Raw genomic sequence first — 20,466 nt, forward strand, 5'->3', positions numbered from 1 at the left:
GGAGCCGTCGGCGGGGAGGAAATGTCGATCGCGCTGCCGGCGCGCCACCCCACAGCCGGACATTCGGACTTTTAATTCGCCGGCTGTGGTGAGTGAGGACTCTTTTTCGGACTGTGTGACTGTTCATTCTGGGGTTGTCTTCTGTGCGGCAGATGATTATGTGAACAGCTCATCGCCTGCTCAGCAGCCACTCTCAGCTCAGTTTTCTGGTGTCACTCCACCGCTGCGTTCAGAATTCAGGCCCTGCAGGAGGAGCAAGCAGCGGCGAAAGGAGGATTATGTGGTGGAAGACACTGGGCTTACTCCGCTGCAATCCTTTGCTTTGTTTTTGGGACTTCCAAGTTCGGAGCTACACAAACTTCCCACCTCCTCGTCCCAGCCTCGCTCCACCACTCCTCCCCAGCCTCCAGTAGCTGCCCAGCCTCCAGTAGCTCAGTTAGCTGCCCCGTAGCCGCTCTCAGCTCAGTTAGCTGCCCCGCAGCCGCTCTCAGCTCAGTTAGCTTCCCCAGAGGCTGGGTCTCAGTCCCCAGCCGATTCTGGACCCCTGAAGATTAAGCAGCCCCCTGAGAACCACTTCATGTCAGCGTTGCCTGGGCAGAGCCAGTGCTCAGTGCATTGTCAGTCGCCACTGTGTCAGCTAGTGGCCTCCATGACTGCTGGCTTGGTCATGGCTTCTGCTGGAGGGTCCGAGGGACCGCTCCGGCCTTCGTCTCGTGTCTCCGCTGGAGGGTCCGAGGGACTGCTCCGGCCTTCGTCGTCAGACTTCGCTGGAGGATCCAAGGGACCCGTCCAGCCTGCAGCGCCTCCGTCTCCGGCTCCCACGCCGCCGCCTGCAGCGCCTCCGTCTCCGGCTTCCACGCCGCCGACTGCTGCAGCGCCCCTGTCTCCGGCTTCCACGCCTCCGTCACCGGCTTCCACGCCGCCGCCTGCTGCAGCGCCCCCGTCTCCGGCTTCCACGCCTCCGTCACCGGCTTCCACGCCGTCGCCTGCTGCAGCGCCTCCGTCTCCGGCTTCCACGCCCTCGCCAGCTGCAGCCTCATCACCCTCGCCAGCTGCAGCCTCATCACCCTCGCCAGCTGCAGCCTCATCATCCACGCCAGCTGCAGCCTCATCATCCACGCCAGCTGCAGCCTCATCATCCACGCCAGCTGCAGCGCCTCCGTCTCCGGCTTCCACGCCGTCGCCTGCAGCGCCTCTGTCTCCGGCATCCACGCCAGCTGCAGCCTCGGCATCCACGCCAGCTGCAGCCTCGGCATCCACGCCAGCTGCAGCCTCATCATCCACGCCAGCTGCAGCGCCTCCGTCTCCGGTTTCCACGCCGTCGCCTGCAGCGCCTCCGTCTCCGGCTTCCACGCCGTCGCCTGCGGCCTCCGTGTCTTCCGCTTCAGCATCGCCAGCCCCGTCTGGGTCTGCAGCTAACCGGCCATCTTTCAGGCCACTGGCCAGACGCCATTGCCGTCGTGGGCGGCCCCCAGACTCTTTTTGCCTGAGTCGCCGCCGTTGCCGTCCGCACGGCTGGCCCCCTGAACTGCTTCCACGTCGCCGCCGTTGCCGTCCTCTCGGCCGGCCCCTGAACTGCTTCCACGTGGCCGCCGCTGCCTTCCGCACGGCCGGCCCCCTGAACTGTTTGGGCTCCGGTGCTGTCGGCCCCTGGCCGACCCCTGAACTGTGTCCACGTTGCCGTCCTCACGGCCGGCCCCCTGAGGTGTTCTGTTTTGGACTGTTTTCCTGTGCTCTGGTGTGTTTCTTTTCTTTTGGTTTTGGACTCGTGTTTTGTTTTTGTTTTTGTCTTCTGACTTTCTAGCGCTCCTCTTTTATTTTGCCTCGAACATTGTTTTTTTTATGATAAAGTCATATAATCTATTGTAAAATATTTTTTCCAGTATCTTAGAGAACTGTGGTAGCAAAAAGATGGGCCGATAGTTTGTGAGAAGATGTTTGTCTCCAGCTTTATATATTGGAACTAACTTTGAAATTTTCATCTTATCAGGAAATAAACCACTTTGTAATGACAGATTACAAATGTAGGTATATGGTTTCACAATACATCCAAAAATATCTTTAATTAAGTGCATATCAATGCCATCACAGTCAGTTGATTTCTTGGAGTTAAAGGATGTAACTACATCCATAATTTCCTCTTCATCTACTCCCCTCATAAACAACAACTCTGCAATAGCTGTAGGCTGCTGGAGGATTATTGGTCACACAGATGAGCCTGGTTCTGCTGGAGGTTTCTTCATGTAAAAAAGGGAGTTTTTCCTTCCCACTGTTGCCAAATGAAACTGAATGAAACAAACCAGAGAAGTTTAACAGCATGTGGCTCCCTCTAGTGGATGTTGTGGAGTATTCTGTTGTCTTTGCTCCAAAGGTTTTTGTACAGAGTTTTGGTGTTTCCTGTCACTGTGGGCTGCAGAGCACAGTAGTACACAGCAGAGTCAGACAGCTGAAGCTTCTGGATCTTCAGAGGAACTGATCTGATGCTGGAATCCAGTGTGGATGAAAATCTCTCCTTGAACTCATCTGCTGTGTTTCCATCATCCCTGCTAACACGACTCAGGATGAATTTGGGTCTGTTGTTTCCATCCTGTTTGTACCAGAAGAGAGAAGGAGCTGTTGTTGTGCTGCTGTTATAGAGACAGTGAAGTGTTACTGTGCCTCCTGCAGCAGCAGTCTCTTCTCCTTTTGTTTGCAGCACGTTGTCTTTTTGTGCTCTGCATTCTGTAAAACACCAACAAACAGTATCAGTGTGCTGTTAAAGAATCATGTCAATGTTGGACTGATATCAAAGAAACAGAGTTGTGTTCATACCGAGGCACATAGCAGCCAGCAGCACTGAGATGAACAGAGGCGTCATATCTGCAGTGTAGAGTAACTGTGAGCTACAGCAAGTAGATGGCCTCTGACAGTGGACTCATCTCTGTGCTTGTCCTGCTAGACCTCAGTGCAGCGTTCGATACTGTCGACCATAATATCCTATTAGAGCGATTAGAACATGCTGTAGGTATTACAGGTACTGCACTGCAGTGGTTTGTATCATATCTATCTAATAGACTCCAATTTGTACATGTAAATGGAGAGTCCTCTTCACACACTGAGGTCAATTATGGTGTTCCACAGGGTTCAGTGCTAGGACCAATTCTGTTTACATTATACATGCTTCCCTTAGGCAGCATCATTAGAAGACATAGCATAAATTTTCACTGCTATGCAGATGACACGCAGCTCTATCTGTCCATGAAGCCAGGTAACACACACCAATTAGTTAAACTGCAGGAATGTCTTAAAGACATAAAGACCTGAATGGCCGCTAACTTTCTGCTTCTTAATTCAGATCAAACTGAGGTTATTGTACTCGGCCCTGAAAATCTTAGAAATATGGTATCTAAGCAGATTCTTACTCTGGATGGCATTACCTTGGCCTCCATTAACACTGTGAGGAACCTTGGAGTCATTTTTGACCAGGACATGTCTTTCAACGCACATATTAAACAAATATGTAAGACTGCTTTCTTCCATTTGTGCAACATCTCTAAAGTTAGAAATATCCTGTCTCAGAGTGATGCTGAAAAACTAGTTCATGCATTTATTACTTCCAGGCTGGACTACTGTAATTCTTTATTATCAGGATGTCCTAAAATCTCGCTGAAAAGCCTTCAGCTGATCCAAAATGCTGCAGCAAGAGTCCTGACAGGGACTAGAAAGAGAGAGCAGATTTCTCCTGTTTTGGCTTCCCTTCATTGGCTTCCTGTTAAATCCAGAATTCAAAATCCTGCTCCTCACATACAAGGTCTTAAATAATCAGGCCCCATCTTATCTTAATGACCTTGTAGTACCATATCACCCTATTAGGGCACTTCGCTCTCACACTGCAGGCCTACTTGTTGTTCCCAGAGTATTTAAAAGTAGAATGGGAGGCAGAGCCTTCAGTTTTCAGGCCCCTCTTCTGTGGAACCAGCTTCCAGTTTGGATTCAGGAGACAGACACTATCTCTACTTTCAAGATTAGGCTTCAAACTTTCCTTTTTGCTAAAGCATATAGTTAGGGCTGGACCAGGTGACCCTGAATCCTCCCTTAGTTATGCTGCAATAGACGTAGGCTGCCAGGGATTCCCATGATGCATTGAGTTTTTCCTTTCCAGTCACCTTTCTCACTCACTATGTGTTAATAGACCTCTCTGCATCGAATCATATCTGTTATTAATCTCTGTCTCTCTTCCACAGCATGTCTTTATCCTGTCTTCCTTCTCTCACCCCAACCAATCACAGCAGATGGCCCCGCCCCTCCCTGAGCCTGGTTCTGCCGGAGTTTTCTTCCTGTTAAAAGGGAGTTTTTCCTTCCCACTGTCGCCAAAGTGCTTGCTCATAGGGGGTCATATGATTGTTGGGTTTTTCTCTGTATCTACTGTACAATATAAAGCGCCTTGAGGCGACTTCTGTTGTGATTTGGTGCTATATAAATAAAATTGAATTGAATTGAAATTGAATCCAGGTCATGGTAGTCTTAGGAGCTTGAAAGGACGTCAGCTGGACTTCATTATATTATCTGAAGACGTGTCAAATCTCATCCAAGAAGCTTCTTCAGTTCTAAATCCAAATGATGGAGAGTCCTAGGGATTTAAAGCCCAGTGGGAGTTGCCCTTTAAGAAGGTCATTGATCCATGATTAATAATGTTTGTCATCATGAGCCAAGGTGTGAATCATTACCACCAGAGGTTCCAGTGAAACCATTCTGAGACCTCATCCTATCATCTGATCTATTGAGATCACCTGACACAAGATGTGAGTGGGGGTGAGGCATCTGGGAAGGATCTCACACTACACTGTAGGTAGCAGACGGTTGGTGCCATAAGCCCCGCCCTCTATTTAAAGGGGGTCGTTCACAGTGGACACAGATGCTTCTTTCACTCCTCTTTCAAACCATCTGTCTTCTCTGCCCAAAATGTGAACACTGGCATCCTCAAGAGTGATTTGACCTTTGACCTTTAGGTGCAGATGTATACCTGAGTCTTGTCCTCTTCTGTATTGTGTCATGCATTTATGGAGTGGCTGTTTGTTTTCTCCAGTGTAGAGGTCTGAGCACTCCTCACTCCACTGCACAGCATGCACTCCATTGTCTCTCTGCTGGACAGTCTAACAGATAAACTTTGCCCAATGTGTCCACATGTGTACAATCTAACATAGACGTTATTCATTGCCTACAGGTATCCCCTGCTGGAGCTGCAGGAGTTTCCCACAAAAGCTTCAACTGATTGCTGTCACTGCAACATGAATGAAAAAAGGAAAAGAAACTCTGCCTGTTTGACTCTGACTTACCTCTGTTTATTTTCTTTATGATTATAATTTGTGCACCATTAACCAGTAACGTCTTGATGCATTCTCAGTCATCCAGGAAAGTAAATCTCCAAAAGTTGATTCTGTTCATCTGGATGTAGCGGAACCAGAAAGACTATCATGAGAAGATTTTGTCACTACTCAGTGATGAAAATACTTATGAGCCCCTGAAACGAGACCCAGGAAGTGGCTACAGGAAGAGGGTCATAGACTGTCTGAAGCAGTTGGAACAAGACAAGGCTATTGACCGGACCTCATACCACAGGCTGTACCCAGGGGAGTCTACACCAAGTCTGTATGGGTTACCGAAAATACATAAGCAGGGTGCACCTTTAAGACCAATTGTCTGCATGATCAACTCTGTCACCTATAACATCTCCAAGTTTCTGGCTTCGATCCTCAACCCGCTGGTGGGCAGCTCTGAACACCACATCCAGAACACCCTGGATTTTGTTGAGAAGGTGAGAGATGTCATTATGGAGGCAGATGAAACCATGGTCTCGTACGACGTTACATCTCTCTTCACTTGCATCCCAGTCACGGAAGCGTTGGAGGTAGTCCGTAAGAGATTACAGGATGACAGCAACCTCAGCAGCAGGACCACTCTCAGCATCGACCAAGTGTGTTTGCTTTTGGAACTGTGTCTTCATTCCACCTACTTCACATACAAGGGTCAGTTCTACAGGCAGAAACATGGGTGTGCCATGGGCTCCCCAGTTTCACCCATCGTGGCCAATTTGTACATGGAAGAAGTGGAAAAGAGGGCGTTGCTATCCTACCCTGGAACACCACCAAGCCATTGGTTCAGATATGTGGATGACACCTGGGTGAAAATCAAATCTCAGGACGTACTACATTTCACGGATCACATTAACTCGGTGGACCGACACATCAAATTCGCCAGGGAGGATATGAAAAGTGGCAGGTTAGCCTTCTTAGACTGTGAGATTTCCATCAGTAATGGGGGACATCTAAAAGCTGACGTGTACCGTAAACCTACACATACGGATCAGTATTTAAGGTTTGACTCTCATCATCCACTGGAGCACAAACTGGGTGTCATCAGGACGCTACAACACAGAGCGAACACCATCCCCACTGACACAGCGGCCAGGGAGGCAGAAGAACAGCACATCAAGAAGGCCCTGAGTAAATGTGGTTATCCCAGCTGGACTTTTGTCAAAGCTGGGAAGGCACCTAAAGAAAGCTCCAGCCGATCCAGGAGAGAAGGACAACCGCTGCCCAGGCGAAAACCTGTAGTGATCCCATATTTGTCAGGAGTATCGGAACAGTTGAGACGCATTTTTTCTAAACACCGGGTCTCTGTGGCTTTTAAACCCCAAAATACACTGCACCAAAAACTGGTCCACCCCAAGGATCGGGTCCCCCGACACAAACAGAGTAACATAGTGTACGCTGTTAAGTGCCAGGAGGATTGCCAGGATTTATACATCGGGGAAACCAAACAACCTCTGGCGAAGCGGATGGCACAACACAGAAGAGCTACCTCATCAGGCCAGGACTCTGCAGTCTATTTACACCTACAGGCCAGTGGACACTCTTTCAATGATGAGGATGTACACATCCTGGACAGGGAGGAACGCTGGTTTGAGGGCGGAGTCAAGGAGGCCATTTACGTGAAAAGGGAAAGACCATCTCTGAATCGAGGAGGGGGCCTAAGGTTACATCTGTCACCATCTTACAATGCTGTGATTGCAGCCATTCCCCAACTCTCTGTGAATGGTACTCATGGCCATTGATCAGTGTTCTTTGATCAGTGGGTTTTGGTCAGTGATTGTTGATCAATGGTCATGGGAATTTGCATAATTATGATTAAGGAACTGACCTCCCAGCCCATTGTTCCTTCAGTGGGCTGGTTTCAGTCATTATGCAAATGTACTGTTTATAAGATTGAAACCTGCAGTCAGCTGAGACTGAAGAAGTCACTTGGATGAGTGACGAAACGTTTCTCCCACAAAACGCTACGTCCAGATGAACAGAATCAACTTTTGGAGATTAACCAGTAAATTAGGTGATAGGTTTATAGCATAAACCTATTCGCTGGAACGTTCAGGACAATTTGCTACACAGCAGAAACAAGACACAAGTAGGCAGAGTTTGTTGTGTTACTCATGCATGAGGGAGACCAGCCTGGAGCCAAGTGTCGTTCCACCCACTTGACCTCTGTCAGACTCTCAGCAAGGTTCCCCATAGCACTCCTTTTATTGTGGTTACATGAATATGCATAGGGTCATTAACATATAACATCTTACATAGGTATACATGTGGACAAAGAATACCTTGTCTGTCTGTGTGTGTGTGTGTGTGTGTGTGTGTGTGTGTGTGTGTGTGTGTGTGTGTCTGTGTGTGTCTATGTGTGTATATGTGTGGGGTCAAGATGTGACCCCAGGAAGACTCCCCAAAGCTGGTGCCAGGAGTCTAGCGGTACATCTGAAGAAAAGGCCCTTACACTCAAACAGATATACGCGTGTTTGTTATACCATATATCAGCAAGAGAAGATACGACCTCTCCTAGGAGGTGTGTGATCTATGCCAGAACACTCTGAAGAGGAGTGAACGCACTCCCCTCTTCATGCTACACAGAGTTGTTACAGACCTCCTAGGATTAGACATTCTTTCAATATGCCATCAACTATATACTTCTAAACACAAATGATTACATGTTTCTCAATACAAATGACAATAATAAAATAAAAACCCATCATTAGGAACATCATTGTCAAGGTCCTGCTTCGCTGATCCAGTGTTTTGTGCATTAAATGGTAAATGGACTGATTCTTACATAGCGCTTTTCTACTCTCCCAGAGTACTCAAAGCGCTGTATACAACATGCCTCATTGACCCATTCATGCAAGCATTTCTAAATGCAAGTGCAAACTAATCTACATTCACACACAGTCAGAGGGCAATTTGGGGTTAGTATCTTGCCCAAGGACACTTGACATGCAGCCTAGGCTCGAACCACCAACCTTCCGATCAGTAGCTGATCTGCTCTACCACCTGAGCCACAGCCACCTGCGTTATTGTTCAGGTTCAGGTTTATTCATTTATATAGCACATTTACAAACAACAGGGTTGATCAAAGTGCTTAACAATCAGCAAAAAAACAGCAAGAGATTAAAAGTTAACAAACAAACAACAAACACACCAACAAACATCAAAGGTGTCAGACATAAAACAGGCCTGATGATAGTTAAAACTAATTTGATCCGAAAGCCAAAGTAAAAAATTTAGTTTTCAGATGCGGTTTAAATGAATGTATAGACTCAGAAATGCGAATAGAGGCGGGGAGACTATTCCAGAGTGTAGGTGCTGCAATTGCAAAGGCCCAATCACCTCTGGACTTCAGTCGGGATCTAGGTTGTTCTAAGAGCATCTGGCAAGATGATCTTAGTGCTCTCCTGGGGTCATACAAGCGGAGGAGTTCAGTCAGGTAACTGGGTGCCAAATTGTTTACAATTTTAAAAGTAAGCAAAGAATTTTAAAATCTTTACGGTGTTTGACAGGGAGCCAGTGCAAATTAGCCAGAACTGGGGTGATATGATCATACTTTCTAGCACCTGTTAGAAAGTGTGCAGCAGCATTTTGAACTAACTGCAAGCGGTAGAGGGAGCATTGTTGGAGGCCCAGGTATAGAGAGTTACAATAGTCCAGTCTACAGGTGATAAATGCATGAATAAGTTTTTCAAGTACTTTTAAAGGAATATAGGGCTTCGGCTTTGATATCAAACGCAACTGATAAAAGCTAGTTTTTACCACTGAGGACACTTGCTTCTCCAATTTAAGAGAGCTATCCAAAAACACTCCAAGGTTTCTTACCGTGTGAGAGAGATGCTGGCAAGAGGACCAAGGGTGTCTGTTAACTGACCCAGAGGGGTATGACTGTCAAAGACAATTACTTCAGTTTTATTTTCATTCAAAGTGAGAAAGTTTGTGATAGCCAAACTTTAACATCATGAAGACAGTTGAACAAAGGTTGTAGTGGGTCAGAGACATCCAAGTTCAGGGGGAAGTAAATTTGGATGTCGTCGGCATAGCAGTGGAAGGAGATGTTATATTTGTTGAAAATAGAGCCCAAAGGCAGCAAATACAGGGAGAACAAAGTAGGACCAAGAACAGACCCCTGAGGCACACCACAGTGGATAGGGGCAGAAGAAGAAAAGTACTGACCCATAGGAAGTCCTCTCTGAAAGATATGATTTAAACCAAGATAGTCCTGTGCCTTTGAGACCAACAACATGCTCCAGCCTCGATAATAAAATGTGGTGATCAACCGTATTGAATGCAGAGGTCAAATAAGGTAAAACCAAAACCACAGAGCAGCCTGAGTCGCCAGTTAAAAGTAAATCATTAAAAACTCTTACTAAAGCTGTTTCTGTACTGTGGCGAGGTTTAAAACCAGACTGGAACTTTTCACCAATATTGTTAGCGTCTAAGAAGGACTGAAGTTGCTTAAGAACTACTTTTTCCAAAATTTTAGACATAAAAGGGAGTTTGGAAATTGGCCTGTAACTGGAGAGAGCACTAGGGTCAAGATTTTTCTTCTTAATAACAGGTTGTACAGCAGCATGTTTCAAGGCAATCGGCACACAACCTGATGACAGTGATGCGCTCAGCAATAGTAGAATATAAGGCCCAATGGTGTTCAAAGCTTCCTTGAAGATGCAGGAGGGAAGAATATCATGCGGGGAGTTAGAAATTCTACGGTGACCAGTTATCTCCTTTAAGTCACTCAACAGAAAAGTCACTCAACAGAAACCGCATTACTTAAAGTCTCCAGTGACATTATGATGTCAGCTGACTCTGGAGCATCCTCAGTCATGGTTTTGTTGGACTTGACATCTGCCTTTGACACTATTGACCATACCATCCTGATTAACAGGCTCCGGGACATAGTCGGTGTGTCCGGTCTTGCTCTGGAGTGGTTTCGGTCGTACCTCTCCAACAGATCTTTTAGTGTTTTTGCGAATCGGTTTATGTCACATTCTAAGGATCTGACATGTGGGGTACCGCAGGGTTCAGTTCTGGGTCCTATTCTTTTTCTTTTGTACATGTTACCTCTAGGACTTATAATTAGGCAGTTCCCTGAGGTGTCTTATCACTTCTATGCGGATGATATCCAGCTCTATTGCTCTTTTAAGCCGATGGAAGTCCATAAACTGTCCTCTTTAATTAATTGTTTAGCTTCCATTGAACAGTGGCTTGGTGACAACTACTTACAGTTGAACTCTGAGAAGTCAGAAACATTAATTATTGCCCCCGACAACCAGATATCTCTAATCAAACAGCACCTTGGTTCTCTTGGCTCATCTGTTCACTTGAGCCTCAGATACCTTGGTGTGATCTTTGATTCTGCCATGTCCCTAGAACAACACTCTCGACAGTTAATTAGGAATTGCCTTTTTCAGCTAAGAAACATCTCCAAACTGCGAACTTTGCTGTCTAAATCTGAGTTAGAAATGGTTATTCATGCTTTTATTTCATCTCGCTTAGATTATTGTAACAGCCTTTTTCTTTGTTTGAGCAAAAGGAATCTTGAGCATCTCCAGTTAGTCCAAAATGCTGCTGCAAGGCTTTTAACCAAGACACGAAAAAGAGAGCACATTACACCAGTGCTACGTTCATTACACTGGCTTCCAGTACATTTTAGAATTCATTTTAAAATCTTGGTACTGACTTTTAAAGCTTTGAATTGTGATGCCCCTGCCTACATTTCCGATCTTTTAGAACCCCACGCTCCCTCTCGCAGCCTGAGATCTTCTAATCAAAGGCTGTTGGTCGTCCCACGAACTCGTTTTAAGACTAGAGGTGATCGATCTGTTAGAGCGGTGGCCCCCAGGTTGTGGAATGCTCTCCCTCCATCTTTACGTTGTCTTGATTGTATTTATTCTTTTAAAAAGCAGCTTAAGACTCATTTATTTAGATTGGCTTTTAATTAGATTTGTGCTGTATGTTTGATTATTAATGTATTTTAATGTATTTTATGTATTTCTGTCTTATATTACTGTGAAGCACTTTGTGGTTTTTATCCTGTGAAAAGTGCTATATAAATAAATTGAATTGAATTGAATTGAATTAAGGTGGAGAAACACACTCAAACTGCTGAAAAACAATCTGAACTTGAGAAGCAGGAACTTGGCCAGCCAATGTCAGCAAATATGGAGCCCTTAGGGCTGAGATTTTATCAGTGAAATACTTGAGGAAGTTATCACAGAGTGCGGGGGAAGCATCTCTATGAGTAATGACATCAGGGTTAATCATAGAGTTAAAGATTTTAAAAAGGACTCGAGGCTTGTGACTGTTTTTTGTAATTATACCTGACAGGAAGGCAGACTTGGCAGCTTTAACAGTCTTTTGATATTTTGATAAACAATTTTGGAGGATTTCAGAAGAGACCTGAAGTTTGTCCTTTTTCCATTTTCTCTCAGCGCGACGGCATTTGTGTCTGAGAGCCCAGGTAGTTTCGTTCAACCAGGGTTGACGTAACAGTTTAGTGCGCTTAGGCCTTAGAGGAGCCACGGTATCGAGAATAGAGGAGCAAGCTGAGATAAACAGATTAGTGAGCTTATCAACCGAAAGATCCTCATTACTGTTAGCATCACAAAGGACAGAGTTGGTAAAAGCAGTGGAGAAATGAGCAGTGGTCTGGGAATTAATCGTGCACCATTGGTGCAACGGACCCACACCGCTCAGCTCCACATTACACACTGAAACGTTGTTGTTATTCTTTGATTTCTCCTTTGTCTATAACTTCTTGTATTCTGAGTTCTGTTTTTGAATTCTAGTTCTTAGGTTTAGTTCTGTGCCCAGTTTCCTGTTTTACTTTGACAGTCAGTTATAAAATATGCTAAATGTGAGATATTTGTTTATCAGAAGATTTTGCTGTTTGACTGTATTCACTAATTTGTTTCTGTCTGAACGTTCCTGCAGTTGGTTTGTGGTTGATGTGGATTTGCTGCTCATGTGAATCCTCCCACAGTGTTTCATTAGCAGCTGTAACCACAGTGACTCTGATAAAACAGGAATTAGCAGAATCCATCTGATATGAAGCTGTGCTTTGAATACCACTTCCCTCCTCTTTGAAGAGTAGTCAGATATCTGTGTTCAGGTTTTTGTACAGCCTCTTCTACACTTTGTATCACTGTGTTTGTAGAGCACAGTAGTAGAGAGCTGTGTCTGCCAGGGTTAGGGCTGTTATGGTCAGATTAGTTGTTGTATCTGATGTTTGGGTTTTGTAACGTTTATTAGGTATGTATTCACCACTCCATGATCCTTCTCTTTTCCAGAGTATAAACTGAGGAGCCTGAAGGTCTGAATCATGTCTGTACCAGTGAAGGTAAATATAACTATCACTTGTCTCATAGCTACATGTGAGTGTGACAGATTTTCCTTCTGTTTCAGTGACTTCAGTTTGTTGAGGAGTGATTGAGTCTCCAGCTGTGAGTCCTGGAAAAAGAAAGAAGAAAAGTAGTGAAATGCAGTCTGTATATCTGCTTAATGCAGCAGCTTCAACTAAACTTTAATCCCTGTTCTTAAACTCACCTATAATGTGAGATAGAAGCAAAAAGAGGTGCAGCAACATGTCTTTGGAGTTATTAAAGCCAGACAGACAGCACATGAACAATGTTCTTCCACTGCAGCACAATGACCAACAAATAATGTCATTGGATGAGCTCAACTTCAGTGGGCGGGGCCAGTTTAATAGCTCAGCCAATCAAATAGTTTTGTGCTTCCACAGCAGCTCTGTCTCTGTCTCTGATCTTTACTGCTTCATTTCTCTGTTGTCTTTGTCATCAGTCCAATGACACAAGAATCAGAGGTTTAACAGTGTGTGGCTCCCTCTAGTGGATGTTGTGGAGTATTCTGTTGTCTTTGCTCCAAAGGTTTTTGTACAGAGTTTTGGTGTTTCCTGTCACTGTGGGCTGCAGAGCACAGTAGTACACAGCAGAGTCTGTCACTGCAGCAGAGGAGATGCTCATCTTGATTTCTTTTCCCTCCACTTGAATCTTCAGTCCAGGAACTTTTTCTACTCCTACTGCTCCTGAAGGTGAGTGTGAGATCAGGAACTCTGGTGCTTTTCCTGGATGTTGTCGATACCAGAAGAAATAATTAGCAGCTGTGGTGTATTTGTAGGACAGAGTAACTGTGCTGCCTTCTACACTGGACTCTTCATCTTTGAGTGGACTGAGGTCTTCACATGTGACACCTGAAGGAAGAAATGTTGAATAGTTTCAGTGGATAATCGACATTCATATAAAGATTTCATTGAACACAGTTTCCTGTGTAGGTGAGCATACCTGTGAGAGTGAGAAGAATCAGAGGAAACACACAGTGATGTAATGACAGCATGTTGAGGAACATAAAGTTTGTTTTGTGTTGAACTCTGTTGAATGTGGAGGTTTTTCTCTCTTCTATAGTTCAGTAACAGCTCAGCTCCTCCCTGAATCTCTGCTCCTCCTCTCTGCTCTCAGTCACTCCTCCTCCTGTGGTTAACACACTTTAGGATTCTTTTATAACCAAAGTTATTTAAGGTGGTCTTTCATTGTTTTACAGGGCAAAATATTACAAACTAAAGAAAATATCATGAAGTCAGTGGTCCATGTAGAGGAGGCTGGTTGTTGATTTTGAAGCTGGTTTCTTTTGATATTCTTAGAGTAGGTCTTTCTTCATAGGTTCAGGTCTGCAGAGGTCACAGACACTCGAGCTTCTCTCTGATAATGTGATAGTCTGAGTCTGTGACCTCAGGACCTGATGTCTTCTGTTTGGTTGAACTTCTGCATAAATATCTTGTAGAGGCTAAAGTGAGGCTTTAAACTACTGATTAACCTGATGGATGTTAATTACTCACATCTGATGAATCCTCCTTTAATTTTCTTCATAAATGATGATAAGTCATAAAAACATTCTGACTTGATACTTTCCATTTTCAGTAGATGAAGTCATCCATTAGATAAGAACCATGTAAGCTCCCTCAGAGTCACAATATTCACATCACAAAGTTTCACACTGAGGAATCAAACTCTGTCCTTTATTATTACAGGCCATTTACCATAAAGTCTCCTGACTTGACTTCAGATCAGCTGAACTCGTTGAGGGTTTCATTTGAGTTAGTATTTCTGATCTTTTAAAGAAACTGGGTGAAAAGATTCCTAATTATGGGGTGTGGGAGATCATGGTTGAAGGGGCGATCTAAGAGAGACAGATTTCCTCTTAGGAACTGATCTTATCTTGTAAAAATGGTAAATGGCCTGTATTTGTGTAGCGCTTTACTAGTCCCTAAGGACCCCATCCAGTCATCCACCCATTCACACACACATTCACACACTGGTGATGGCAGCTGCATTGGATCCACAGCCACCCTGGGGCGCACTGACAGAGGCGAGGCTGCCGGACACTGGCGCCACTTAAAAAGTCATTGCAGTCCACATCTGAAAAGACTGGTGTACATGGACATGGAGGAGAGACGATGATATTCACTGTATCACATCAAGAGTAGGGAGTTCGCCTTGTAATCGGAAGGTTGCCGGTTCGAGCCCCGGCTCCGACAGTCTCAGTCGTTGTGTCCTTGGGCAAGACACTTCACCTGTTGCTTACTGGTGGTGGTCAGAGGGGCCGGTGGCGCCAGTGTCCGGCAGCCTCGCCTCTGTCAGTGCGCCCCAGGGTGGCTGTGGCTACAATGTAGCTGCCATCACCAGTGTGTGGATGACTGAACGTGTAAAGCGCTTTGGGGTCCTTAGGGACTAGAACATTTTTCTACTATTTAACAACAGAAGAAAAATAAAAAACAAGATAAAATAGACAAACATTAAGTTCACAGTGAATATGCAGACTTGAACAGATTAAACTGGGGCAGAGATTTCCACAGCCTGGAGGCAGAGCAGCTGAAAGCTCTGCTTCCCATGGTGCTGAAAGAAGGCACAGCAAGCTGGACAGAAGAAGAAGATTGAAGTGAGCAGGCAGAAGAGGTAGGGCCTAACAGGTGAGAAAGGTGAGGAGGAGCGAGGCTATGAAGGGTCTTGAGAAGAAGTGTGAACACTGTTCAGAGTTTCACAGGGAGCCAGTGAGGTTCCTGAAGGACAGGGGTGATGTGCTGTAGGACGGGTTCTGGTAATAAAACAGGCAGCTGAGTTTTGAACCAGTTGAAGCTGATGGAGGGATTTTTGGGGGAGACATGCAACAGTCAATGCGGGAGGTAACGAGACTGTGGACAAGAATTAGAAGAAAAGGGGAGTGGCCACATCGAACAAGCTAATTACAGAAATTAAAGCCATTCACTTAGATATGAAACAAACAGCAGACTGAAAATAAAGATTTACTGTAGGAGCAGGACATTGACAGCATCCCAGAAAAAAACTGAGTTATATAATAAACTTCAAACTAGCAGAGAAAGAAATTAATAATGTTATATCTAAATGAAAAAAGAAAACAGGAATATGGCAGGAGCAAATGGTTATCCATCTGAAATGAACAACCTTTCCAGGAAACTGACAACACCAGCACTAAAAGAATGCTTTAACCATGTCCTTCAGGGTGGGGAGGCCCTGTGCCCTGGAGACAGGCAGCAGTATCAGTGATCTCTAAGCTGGGAAAGAGAAGAGTCAGTGCAGCTGTTATCGACCAATATCAGTTCTAAACATAGATTATAGACTGTTTGCATCAATACCAGCAAGATGACTGGAAAATCTAATCCCAGACCTCAAAGACACAAACAGGCTTTGTATAAAGCAGACAAACACTGGGTAATGTTAGGAAGGCTCTCCATCTCACTGATCACAAAACTCCTCTGAACAATGGACAGCTTTCAGCCTCGATGCTGAAGCGGCCTGTGACTCACTTTGTTGGGAATACTTAGTATTCTTAAAAGCAACAGTGAGGAGTTCAAAAGCAGGTGAACTTTTACATTGTTCACAAGTTTGAGACAAAAGCTGAGTTAGTTATGTTTTCATAAAAGAGAATTTGAGCTCATTTCATGCTCAGAGATCCGAGAATGTAAGTGAAATTTGTCTTACAGTTTTCTCTGTAATAACTTTTGAATTCAAAAATTTTCAGGTCACCCACGGCTTCTGGTGATATGGATATGAAACCTAGCAGCACCATTACACGGCCCACAAAATACATTTTGCTACACTGTGTAACGTCGGGTTGTGTTTAGTGGTTGAGAGGAGGCGGCAAAACACTTAGCAGGATAGTCAAAAGAATACACACTCACACTGGTATTGGGAATTCCACAACGTGTTCTTTAATATACCTTCTCTTCGTCACCATATAAGCCCGGTTGAACGGCTGCAGCTTAACAAACATAGCGCAGAGTGTTCGTACAACCCATAACGTTGCAAACAAAGGTGTCTGGAGAGGTAAAACATAAAATCCGTCCCTCCTCATGCACTAGCGTGCAAGCACATGTCCGCACAATCACAGAGAGGGCAGTGACGCATAGCGATGACAACATTAACCCTCAACTTGGGTTGTCTTAAAGAGACACCACACCATTGTGACTGTTACAATTGACAACAAGCAAACTGAGAACTGAATACATTAAAGATGGAAATACTCAGAATTGAAAAGCAATCTGCACGCAGCAAAGGAAAGACTCCAAATAAAGTCATAGGATATGTTACAAACTGAAACTGCCCTCTTTGATATTTCAGACAGTCACAATGAAAACAGTTCAAAGTGAAATCTCCCACAGACACAGTTCACACGACATGTTTGTAAAAGCAACGTAAGATGAATGAGTCACACCTGGATCCTGTGTGCATGCCATGCCTCTACAACATATACGACACCAATCCCAGCCAGCACCTCAGCACAGTACCTGCATGTGTTGTTCAGGTCCACAGCTGTACTCGAGTACTCTCTTGACCACAGTGTGTCTGTCACACGGTTCGGGGAGCATTTTAAACTCTGTCACTCTGCTTGTTCTCATCTGAAATACATCTATGTCCACTGTGAACGACCATCTTTGAACAGAGGGCGGGGCTTACCACACCAACTGTCTGTCATCTATAACCCAGTTCTGAGATCTCACATTCTGGGCCATCTGACCTCATGAAATCACATGATAGGGTCAGCCAGGTTTCACCTGAAACCCTGGCTGATTGTGACCTACAACCGTCTTCACACCTTGGCTCGTGTGATCAGGTAGAGGATCATTAGGGGGTCCATTGTCCCTCTACCACAGGGTTTAAATCTGGGACTCTCCACCATTTGACCCTAGAACTCAAGAATCTTGTTGGAGGTGAAACGTCTTCTTTTCTTTTTCTTTTCTTTCCAGGCTCCTTAGACTTTTTGTCTGAAATACACCTCAGTGGAGTAAAAGTTTAAAAACACAGTTTTAGCCCCACATTAATGTTACCTTTGGGTTGTAGAGCTTCCTCTGATTGTGTGTCTTCTAAACTTGTCCTGGATGAGTAGAGATACAACAGTGCAGAGCAAAGCACAGCAGGTCTGAGGATAAACACAGACTAATGGAACCGTCCCTTTAGGAACAAGTGATAAATGTATTCATCTAAAACTACAATGATAGTAAAAAGAGGCTGGAAAAGAAGTGAATACTAAGAGCATAACTCGGGGTATTTTGCACATATGCTTCCTCGTAAATAATGATGTCCTTCTTTGTTGCCATGGTGACATAACTGATGATTATTCTTCTGAAACCATCAATAGCCAAACATAACATGTGCTCCCACTTTGATCTAAAGCTTGTGACCCATGAACTCTCCACTGAGGTTCATATTTCAGGCATCCTACATAACTATGAAGAAAAATACATGTGTGAGATTCTCAACACCAAACTCAGCTGACATTAAAAAATACTTTTATTTTTTCTCAACCAAGAGACGATCTGAAAGTGAAGAAGCAGAACATCAGTCACAGGTTGGATGGAGAAGTTGCTCTGTGACAGGTTAGCAGTCTGTCACCCAGCGAACACTGTGCTCTGTTACATCTGTGAACTGCATCTGTTTGAGCTCCATTCAAATAATGAGTGTGAATAAAGGAGAATACAATGATTATGTTTTAGTCACAACAGAAGATAGAAAACATATCAAAGTTTAAAATAAGAAAATGAACTATTTTAAGAAAAATATGAGCTCATTGTGAATTTGATGGAAACACAACATCCCAACAGGACAGCTCAACAAAGTAAGTGGTGCTAAAAACAAACAGCTGACAGGAACATGCAGCAGCTAATGAGGCTAACTGTCAGCTGGTCAGTCACATGATCGAGTATAAAAAAGAATCTTAGAGTTTCTCTGTTCACCAATCAGCTGAAAAGAGCATCTACAAAGTGATTAATGTTCCTCACTGTGAATATCTCATCATCTACAGAAGATGATATCATCAAATGATTCAGAGAATCTGGAGAAATTTATTTGGACATCTGTGATCTTCAGACAGCATTAAAATCAGAGCATGAGCTCAGGAACACATCCAGAAATCACCATCTTAGAATATTCATATTCACCTACAGACGTATGATTTATTTGTTTATGTCTGATTTCAAATCTTGAAAACAAGTCAAAACACATCAAAGGAAAGCAGCTTGGTTTCTGTTTGTTTTTAGAGAAACAGTTTCAGATTTACAAACGATCATCAGGAAATAATAATTTCACAAATCTTGTTTTCTAAATGAACTAAAAACTGCTCAGATGCAGAACACACACAGGTGACAGCAATCATCTCTGCTATGGGTTGAACATATATAAGGAAGAAACCATACCACTGCATTATGTATTTTTTACCACATTTGGGCTCTAACAAGCCGATCTTCTTATATTCATGAAACATCTGTGGGAATAAAATATCTGGGAAGCAAAAAATGATGGATGAAGATTAAACATCCTGCTTTGATATTTAAAGTGTCACTAACAGGTCTGCTAACATCAGGCTGTGATCTGCACATCTGATCATTTTGAGGAAGTTTTTTAGAAACTGCAGTGAAGAGCAAGGACAACGATGGTGGATGATTCATTTATATGAACAACCTCTCGTTTAAGAAGTGAATTATAGCTACAGTGGTTTAACAGTGTGTGGCTCCCTCTAGTGGATGTTGTGGAGTATTCTGTTGTCTTTGCTCCAAAGGTTTTTGTACAGAGTTTTGGTGTTTCCTGTCACTGTGGGCTGCAGAGCACAGTCGTACACAGCAGAGTCTGTCACTGCAGCAGAGGAGATCTGAAGAGTCATCAGCGTTTTATCTTCGCTCACACTAACAGACAGTCCAGAGATTTCTTCTTTCATTACTTCTCCAGATGGTAAATGAGAGATCAGGAACTCTGGTGGTTTTCCAGGATATTGTCGATACCAGTAAAACTGGTCACTTCCAGTTGCCTTTTTGGAGTATCTATAGGACAGAGTAACAGTGCTGCCTTCTACACTGAACACTTCTTTGTTGGTTGGAGTGAGATCTTCACAGCTGACACCTAAAGGAACAGAAACATATTTGATACTTTTATAAATCATCGCAATTCAAATGTATTTCTTTAAACACACAGATTGTAACGTACCTGTTAGAATGGTGAGAATCAGTAAAGAAAGTGCATAATAGTCCAAAGACAACATGTTGAATGAAGGTAAAGTTTATGGTTTGTGTGCTGAACTCTGTTGAATGTGGAGGTTTCTCTCTCTTCTAGTTCAGTAACAGCTCAGCTCCTCCCTGAATCTCTCCTCCTCCTCTCTGATCTGGGTTTGAACTTCTCTCACTTCCTCCTCTTTACACACTAGTAGCAGCATTTTCACTTTCAGGTGGGAGCTCATCTTTCAGCTCTGTGCTGCTTCAGTCCACAGATGATTCATGCTGTAAATATAAATCAGTGAGGGGAGGCTCAAGACTTTCACACAGTACTGTACAAAGTACTGACAGCCTCACATTAACCTGATCTCAAGGTCATCTTTTCCTTGTTTCCTGCTGTATTTTGATTTACTGACCTCTTGTTTTTTTTGTTTTTTTTTTTTTTTTACATTTTACTAATTTATGTCACTGCTCTGAACACAACTTTGAAGGTTTGAATTTCTCATCAGTGTCAATCCTAAAATACACAGACATTAACCCCATGCCTGTAAGTCAGGCTGAAGTATCTGTTTTAGGTAGGCAGTTGACTTGATGCATGTCATC

At 44.0% G+C, this 20,466-nt stretch overlaps 2 gene segments (V, D, J or C); both read right to left on the reverse strand.

Moving 5' to 3' along the window:
* Positions 1-2,230: 2,230 nt before the first annotated feature.
* LOC109201850 (T cell receptor alpha variable 18-like) lies at positions 2,231-2,891 on the reverse strand. The segment is given in 2 exon segments: positions 2,231-2,721; positions 2,812-2,891. Coding segments are annotated over 2 exon segments (438 nt in total).
* A 16,465-nt stretch (positions 2,892-19,356) lies between these two features.
* On the reverse strand, positions 19,357-20,182 carry LOC112842799 (T cell receptor alpha variable 39-like). The segment is given in 2 exon segments: positions 19,357-19,774; positions 19,859-20,182. Coding segments are annotated over 2 exon segments (435 nt in total).
* Between the last annotated feature and the right edge of the window lie 284 nt (positions 20,183-20,466).

This window comes from Oreochromis niloticus, linkage group LG18, assembly GCF_001858045.2.
Source record: "Oreochromis niloticus isolate F11D_XX linkage group LG18, O_niloticus_UMD_NMBU, whole genome shotgun sequence".
NCBI lineage: Eukaryota > Metazoa > Chordata > Actinopteri > Cichliformes > Cichlidae > Oreochromis > Oreochromis niloticus.